The 9257-nt window shown below is 41.0% G+C and overlaps 1 protein-coding gene across 1 annotated transcript in view; it reads right to left on the minus strand.

The window, feature by feature from the left end:
- Nucleotides 1–3809: 3809 nt before the first annotated feature.
- Nucleotides 3810–9257, minus strand: part of LOC311356613 (SHC-transforming protein 4-like) — a 9874-nt gene continuing 4426 nt past the window's right edge. The window contains exons 5-10 of the mRNA XM_084476393.1: nt 8543–8669; nt 8239–8368; nt 7657–7723; nt 5853–5967; nt 4946–5093; nt 3810–4458 (exon numbers count right to left, since the gene is read on the minus strand). Of these exons, the coding sequence (XP_084332519.1) occupies nt 4330–4458; nt 4946–5093; nt 5853–5967; nt 7657–7723; nt 8239–8368; nt 8543–8669 (716 nt within the window). The 3' untranslated portion in view covers nt 3810–4329. The remainder of the gene's footprint in view (nt 4459–4945; nt 5094–5852; nt 5968–7656; nt 7724–8238; nt 8369–8542; nt 8670–9257) is intronic.

Consider the following 9257-nt stretch of genomic DNA (forward strand, 5'->3'; position numbering starts at 1 on the left):
TTGGTTCAGAAAATCCATTCTCATTCTCATGTGCCTGAAGTGTCACTTTTAGACCCAAATGCTATCTGGGTCTAGCAGAATGGCATCCCGCACACATACACACATACACACATACACACATACACACACAGGGTAATTGTTGTTCTCATTGGGCCTGGCTTTGGGTGAGGCTCTCCTGTGACTCATACATTTTTCTGGAGAAAACGAGGGGAAAATAATTGCACCTGGTTTAGCGATCCCCAATTTTATTTTATTTTCTAAACCCTTGTAACACATTATGTGTGTGTGTGTGTGTGTGTGTGTGTGTGTGTGTGTGTGTCTGCGTGCGTGCGTGCGTGCGTGTGTCTGCGTGCGTGCGTGCGTGCGTGCGTGCGTGTGTGCGTATATGTATATGTATGCATGTGTGTGATTGCATCAGAGCTCTGGGCTGCTCCAATCAGATCATGCGTCTCCTATGGAAACGTTGTATACGTTGGTGTGTCCAGGGTCAAAAGGTTGACAATCACTATGGGTGTAACTGCTACAGACAATCCATCTGGAACCATATATATATACATGGTTCCACATTGATATTAATCTGGAACTATATATATATATATATATATATATATATATATATATATAGTTTACTTATAGATACATTGGAGTTACACCCACACCTAGCCTACATATTTGTACTGTGGTCATACTAAACAGATGAAATAAAACACTTGGAATGCTAATTGTTTTATTCACTGATCCTCCTTATGCCATCTTTGAAAAACCTTCAGCCATTCACAGATGTTTGTGAATGGTAACAGTGACAACTCTGACAAGAGTTAAACTAACATTTGGCTTGATGTATATAAGAAAAGAAAGATGAGAGTGTAAGAGACTAACGTTATGGGATTTGATGACAGATACATTCTTTGACGTACTGCAAGGCTCACAACGTGACAGGACTGACAGGGCCTGGTCGCCTGCATATCTCGGTTCTTCCCAAACTTTGGCTCCCTTTTCCTTTTTCTTCTTTTTTTCAATCATTTAGTAATGCATCCCTGAAGAACCCCGGACCTGTTTCTCTTCATAGAGGGTGATTAATGTGGGTGAGACCCTGGTAATGTGACCCAGAGGAGCACAAGGGCCTGAGCACAAGATGCAGTCAGCAGCATATTTTATACATGCTGTCATCTCTTACTTCAGCACAATCCTGTGAGTGACAGATGCTGCTGGGCTGCAAGAGGCTCATAACTGACCCTTGGTTTGTTAGTCCGTGGTTTCTCCACATATCCAAGCTAAATCAAAGATAATTAAATTAAGTGTACAAAGGAAAACATTTGTGTTGAACATTTTGAATTTCACATCTTGTAAAATACATTTTGAACTGTACATCTTGAAATGTTGCTCTCTTTCAGCAAAATTAAGTAATTTATGTTTTATCATGCCAGTTACTTGACAACAATGAGCGAGTTGTTCTAATAGGCATATATATATATATATATATATGTGTATATATATTATAATATATTTAGCAAGAACATTTCTCTGGGGGACAATTGGAAAGCGATGAAAAGTAAAGAACAATATAAAAGTAAATCCATAAATTGACTAAGCAGAGCACCGTTTGTAGGAAGGGAAAATACTTTTGACAGAACAGCAGCGTCATCTTGTGGTTAAATCAAATGGGCCATGAGAAATAAAGGGAAGTGCGTTGTATTCATCTACAGGTGGTCAAAGTGAATGGAGTGCATGGAGTTATGTGTATTTGACATTGTGTTATTCTTGTCAGTAATATTTTTTTATTGGATGACAGGATCAGTAAAACTCTAAAACTCAATAAAACTATATTTATTAGATTCCATAATTAATCACATGATAGGAACTTGGAGCCCTAGTTGATGCAATGGTTGCAACCACATCAAAGACACTTAGCACAATAAAGCCAACGCTACTGAACTATTTGCATTGCTGTGAAGCTTTTTATGGTCTTTGGAAATGGATGTTGTCTCCCTAACAACATCATTGTGTACAAAACAATTTTTCTTTGATAAATGATAAATGTGTGTGTGTATGTGTGTGTGTGTGTGTGTGTGTGTGTGTGTGTGTGTGAGAGTGTGCATGTGTGGATTTCAACCGTAGTTGAAATACATACAGATAAAGATTGGGACAACTGATGTGGGGAGAATGGGCCATGTCTTTTGACTGTTGCTGTGCTTCGGTGTGTGTTTAATCAGGTATGGTGTGTATAGTTTGTGTGTGTATATATATATTTGTGTGTGTGTGTGTGTGTGTGTGTGTGTGAGCGTGTGTGTGTTTGTGTGTGTGAGCGTGCGTGTGCGTGTGCGTGTGTGTGTGTGTGTGCGTGTGTGTACGTGTATGCGTGAGAGGCATATCGATATGCAGATGACAAACATGTGTTGGTGTTTGGACAGTCCTGTCCTCAGGTTCTGCTAGCTATTGTCTTAATGGCTTCTTGGCAGATGACAGCGACGCCGCGTTCCTTCTCACAGTGCGATCACAACCACCGCCCCGCTTCTCTCCTCGTAGTCGCATTAAACGCTCTCAGAGAGCGGAGCTCCACTAAAGACCAGATGTAGGCCTTCGTGAGTCATGTGGTAATCAATAAACACATCTTGAGAGGCCTGAGACTGGTTAAGCACTCATGACAAGCCTAATGAAGGGGCTTTATCAGATTGAAACGCTGAACACGTTGGAGACACTCAGCCTGAACTGACACTCACACCATGTTAGTGTACCAAGAAATGCAAAGAAAGTAATGGAAGCCCCCTAGCAGTAAAACAAAATGAATCGTGTTGAACATGTTGCTTAGACTTTGATAAAGAGTGCAAAAGAAGAGCGAGAGAGAGAGAGAGAGAGAGAGAGAAGATTTATGTGTGTAGGGATGAGTCATTTATTTGTGATAAATGTTGTTTTGGGACATGAGGGGCTGCAGGGCCATGCCTCAGCTCTCTGCAGGGGGCCAACTGTGGTGAGGGACATGCTTCCTGTGTAAACGGTGAAGATGACACTGCTCCCAAAAAGCCTCAGGTTGCTGTGACCCAGAACCACAGACACAGCCTTCGGCAGGGGCCGCTAATATCTGGATCACAGTGCTCAGTGTGTGTTGATTTCCTGTGTGGCCGTTCTGGTTGCAATTTGGTAAAATAACAAACACGATCAAAACCAGCTTTTTCCATTCTCTTTTTTTTTCAGATGTGTTTAATTACATTGGGTGCAAATTATATGTGATATGTGTCTTTATTCACATCCTCTGTGGCAGATGGCAGGAAAGTGTACTTTCCAGTGTCATTTTTGTTTGTTATTGAATGTTTTTGTGTCAGGTTGTTTCATGTGACTAAAGAAGATGACTCATTCTACTTGGATCAAGTTGATGTCGGATAAGTTGTACTTTATGAATGCCAAATAGGAAATTTCGGGTCTTTCACATTAAAGTAAGAAAACAATAAAATATGCAATTAAGAGAGGCATTTTATTAGGAATCAATCAGTGTTGTTTACATATGTAAGAGATAAGAAGAGTAGTAAACATAGAGGGAACATTATGGTGATCCCAAAACAAAAACACGCCAAAAATATGATTACTTCAGCTAAAACATCCAGAAATAAATAATGCAAACAAAGATACAAACAAATATTAGGTAAGATCCATCAAGTGAATCAATGCCATCCATCCACCCATACATAAACCAATGGAGAGAGAGTGAATGAGAGTGAGTGAGTGAGTGAGTGAGTGAGTGAGTGAGTGAGTCAGTGAGTGTGAGAGAGAGAGAGAGAGAGAGAGAGAGAGAGAGAGAGAGAGAGAGAGAGAGAGAGAGAGAGAGAGAGAGAGAGAGAGAGAGAGAGATCGGTTTTGGATTGTGATTGAAAACAAGGTTGTTCTGCAGACAAGTGGTTCTTATCAGGTAAAGGCACAGTGTGGATTCAGCTCAAGTCTGACCTGAGATTAAATATTAATAATAACCAAGTCACACTAAACAGTATTCACATGTCCTTGAATAAGCCTGTTATCGGATGCACTAAGTCATTTTCTTGCTGTCTTTTGGGTGTATACTAATTTACAATGTACAGTGTTCACTTAGCCTGTGTTAGCCTGTACAGCTCTATAGCATTCCCTAAAATATGTAACAGCTATGCAATACATTATTTTTATTTACAACCAAACTTTTGAAAACCACTGCTGTAAGTGACTCTAACATAAAATCCATATCAGGTTGGTGTGTGGTGAGTGCATGTGCACATGCGTGTGCGTGTGTGTGTGTGTGTGTGTGTGTGTGTGTGTTAGTGTGTGTGTGTGTGTGTGTGTTAGTGTGTGTATGTGTGTGTGAGTGTGTCAGTATGTGTGCAGGATGGGTTGTGTTAGACTCAGCTCGCTGCAGCCAGAGATGATTGGTGTTCGACTCCCCATGTGAAAGCGAACCAGGTGACCCACGCTCTGGAACACCTGGTCACACGTGCGCACCTGACAAATCACGCACACACACACACACACACACGCACACACACACACACACACACACACACACACACACACACACACACACACACACACACACACACACACACACACACACACACACACACACACACACACAGATTTTGTTACTGAAGTGAACACCCACCACACCACGCAGTACATGATGTGAATGTCTGCAGAACCTACACAACATACGGACATGATGATGGATGGATGCGCACACATTTCACACACACACACACACACACACACACACACACACACACACACACACACACACACACACACACACACACACACACACACACACACACACACACACACATGCATGTGCATGCATACACATAGACACACAGATGGACACGCACACACATTGATTGTCGCTCGCTCGCTCTCTCTCCCTCTCTCTCATCTGAGTTCAATCAAATCAAATATCAAATATTCAATCAAATATGATCTTAAACACACGCACCTGTCCGTTGGGGTGGACCAGCAGGAGGTGCTTGACGGTGTGTCCCTCCATGCCGCTGAGGACGTACTGGCCCGAGGCAGAGCAGCTCTCCCTGACCAGGAAGTCTCCGCTGCAGGACAGCAGCGCCTCCGCCTGCTTGCGGCCCAGCCTGCACCCAGAGCACAGGACAGCTGCCACTAACGGACGCCTTATTGGGCCTTATTCAGCTAGCAGCCAGACACGTTCAATAAGGGTGCATCAATTAAGCATCAATTAACATTAGTTAATGCAGTCATAAGCATTAACCTGCAGTTAATTACAGTTGACTTATGGTTGAATAATCATTTACTAATGGCGTTGATGTTTTCTAATGGTCATTTTTTAATGATGGTAGTGATGTTAATGTTGACTAAAGGATTAATTTATACATTATTTAATAGGGTTAGAGTCAACCCTAACCCTAACCCACTAACCCTTACCCCTATGCTGGTGCTATATAATAATATTTATAACCATGTATATAATGTTTATAATAAGAAATGTTAATTAATAGTTAATTAATGTACCCTTATTGTAAAGTGTTAACCAGCCATCTTGGGTGTAAAAGCTCATACCCACTTATCTGTGTCTTTGAACATCTTTAAACATCTCTCTGTGAACGTGTCAAGCTACAGAGTTAAACTCCTCTTCTCTTTCCTCTCTTAGAATTGGCTTTAGCTGTAGCCTCGCTGTTGCCAATGGGTATCGAAGGGTTACCAAACACAGGAGAACACAGCAAGGACAGAACCATGTGGTGAAAGACAAATTATTGCAATCACTGTTTGCTCTCCACTTTGAATACCTGACAAGAAAAATATTTGAAAAGTGAATGAGAAAAGTTATTGAAGACAGAGGTTGGGTTTTAGAGAGTGGTTTTACGGTTATCCACCTGCCATGAAACCACCCTTCTTCCTCAATCATGTCCTGGGAGAGCGGGCCCCACTCAGGTCCACAGTCAGGCTGCTTAATGTGCTCCAAGCTGGCCTCACAAACACTCCTATCAGCTTGGGAAAAATATTAACTTTTTATTACAATAACTCTGGAATATTATTTATACTTATACTTATAAAGTATATATATATATATATATATATATATAACCCTTCACACATCATACATGCACAAATAACTGCACATACAGGTGCATCACAATCATTTTGAATATTGAGGAAAAAAATATTAATTTAAATAATTCAATTTAAAAAGTGAAATATTTCAAGCCTTTATTTGTATTTATCTTCATGATTATGGCTTATGAAAACCCCAGATTCAGTATCTCAGAAAATTAGAATATTGTGAAAAAGTTAAATATTGTAGACTCAAGGTATCACACTTTAATCAGCTAACCTCAAAATACCTGCAAAGGTTTCCTGAGCCTTTCTCTCAGTCTGCTTCAGTAGGCTTCACACTCATGGGGCGACTGCTGGCTTAACCGTTGTGCAGGAGACGGTCATCAGCACACTGACCCTCCATAAGCCTCAGAAGGTCATCGCTATAGAAGCTGTTCACAAAGAGCTGTGTCCAAGCATAGTCACAGGAAGTTGAGTGAAGGAGAAAGTGTGGTAGAAAAAGGTGCACAAGCAACAGGGCTAACCGCTGCCCTGAGTGGATTGTTAAGCAAAGGCCATTCAGAAATGTGTGGGAGTTTCACAAGGAGTGGATTGAGGCAGGAGTCAGTGCATCAAGAGCCACCACCAAAGATGTATCCAGGACATGGGCTACTACAACTACTGCATTCCTCAAGCCACTCCTGAACCAGATGTCAGAAGCATTTTACCTAAGATAACTAATGTGTCCCAGTCCCAGTCTGGAGGAAGAATGGAGAGGCACAGAATCCAAGTTGCTTGAAGTCCAGTGTGAAGTTTCCACAGCCAGCGATGATTTGGGGAGAAATGTCATCTTCTGGTGTTGGTCCACTGTGTTTTATCAAGTCCAAAGTCAACGCCGCCGTCTACCAGGACGTTTTAGAGCACTTCATGCTCATTCCGCTAACTTTATGGAGAGGCTGATTTCATTTTCCAGCGGGACATGGAACCGGCCACATTACCAGAAGTACCAAAACCTGGTTCAATAACCAGAGGAGTACTGTGCTGATTGGCCAGCAAACTCGCCTGATCTGAACCCCATAGAAAATGTCTGGGGTATTGTGACGAGGAAGATGAGAGACACGAGACCCAACAATGCAGACGAGCTGAAGGCCGCTATCGAAGCGGGCTTCCATTCCACCTCAGCAGGTCCACAGGCTGATCCACTCCATGCCGCTACGCATTGATGCAGTAATTCATGCAAAAGGAGCCCCAACCAAGTACTGAGCGCTAACCCTAACCCTAACCCTAACCCTAACCCTAACCCCTAACCCTAACCCTAACCCTAACCCTAACCCTATACGAGAACATACTTTTCAGAAGGCTGACATTTCCATATTAGATACTTTATTTGGGGTTTTCATGAGCTGTAAGCCATAATCATCAAGATAGATACAAATAAAGAAATATTTCACTTTGGTTGGAATAAATCTATATAATATATGAGTTTCACTTTTTAAATTGAATTATTGAAATTAATTAACTTTTCCACAATATTCTAATTCATTGTGACGCACCTATATATGCCCACAAAGCACAACTCAGGTTGTTTATGAATTGGCATGGAAATTGTTTCCCCCAAAATGGATGTGTGCTACCGGTCTTTACCTGTAGATGGTGCTGTAATAGAGCAGTTCTCATACAGTGAAATAGGCTTGGAAAAGCAGACCTGCATCTGAAATAGATGAGTCATGCAGACAAATCTTTGAGTCTTAGTGCACGTGTATGTATATATGTATGTATGTATGTATGTATGTATGTATGTATGTATGTATGTATGTATGTATGTATGTATGTATGTATGTATGTATGTATGTGTGTGAGAGAGAGAGAGAGAGAGAGAAAGATAGAGAAAGAGAGAAAGGAAGAGCGTAAAACCATTTGAATATGTTAAATATGCTGCAAATATGATTGTATGTAGGCCATACATTGGCTGAGAACTATAGGTATGCATTGCCATGGATTTGTGAATGTAAACATCTGCGGATATCTGAGTGTGTTGAAGATAGTTATTAATATAATGTTCTAACTCTATCACAAAATAACCTACATAATGTTTCCTATCATCTGATCAAAATAACTTAAATGAAGAAACTGGAAATGAAGGTACCGCTCTTCAGATATAGAAGATACGTATCTAATCTGACTGCTAGATATAATAATACCAACTCAAACGTTTTATTTTCTGACCTCTTGTATCAAACCATCCTGTTGATCTCTTGAGATACGCAGGTCCTGTATTCCACCAGAAGGGGGCACCTTCCCTGGGATCTGATTGTAGTAGTCAGATTCCTCTGTACGTTCATTGAACTCTGGTATCCTGTCAATTATTTCCATCAAACACCAGAATTCACATATTAACCACAACATTCATCTCACTGTGAAAAAAACATTTCACAAATGTAATATTATTAAATAAATAGATTGGTGGTATTCATGACGAGGTCTGACCAAACCAAACAAAACCATTCACATAGTTATAGGTAATATTTACCTCTGCATTGTGGGTAAGATTAATGCATTCTGGCTTAGAAGCTGCCGGAATCGAGCCTGAAAGGCCTGATCGATACTGCTGATGATCTTGCAGGCCCGACCCGCGGGGCACTTCACTATGTAGCACACTGGAGGGGGAGAGAGACTGAATGAGGCCAACATAATCTCTGATCCATTCTACTATTTCATAGCAAAACGTTTGGGGGGGGGAGGGGTCACAGAGCCTGGGTCGGAAACCTAAAAAAGAGGCGGAGTTACGGCATGTTTCCTTTTTTGTTACAGAGATATTTTACCAAAGAGAAACTGATTTGCACGACTGGATTAAATATCTAGCGAGTATTGACACAGAAATTAAAGGAGTTGCATATGTAAGTTACAGACAAAATATTTTTTCTCAGAAATTCAGCTACAGACGCACTGCACATGAGTGAAGTCTACTATGCTTGGCCACTAACGCTACCTGTAGTCCCTTGTGCGGCAATAGACATCATGCTCCGTGTGAGATCTCAAGTGACATTTCAGTGCTGCTGAGAAAGCTGCTGTCTGGGACTTTTTCAAACTTTTTACAAACTATTCCAAACTTTTTACAAACCATTATTTACTTATATTTGACCAAACTGCCACAAACAACAAATTTAAGTGTTTTTTCTGGAACAAATCTTCAATGGGTTCCTTCCTTTTGCATTGCATTCGATAATCGACTTGTATGGACTTTC

The sequence above is a fragment of the Micromesistius poutassou genome (assembly GCF_964030765.1).
Source record: "Micromesistius poutassou genome assembly, chromosome: 12".
Classification (NCBI taxonomy): domain Eukaryota; kingdom Metazoa; phylum Chordata; class Actinopteri; order Gadiformes; family Gadidae; genus Micromesistius; species Micromesistius poutassou.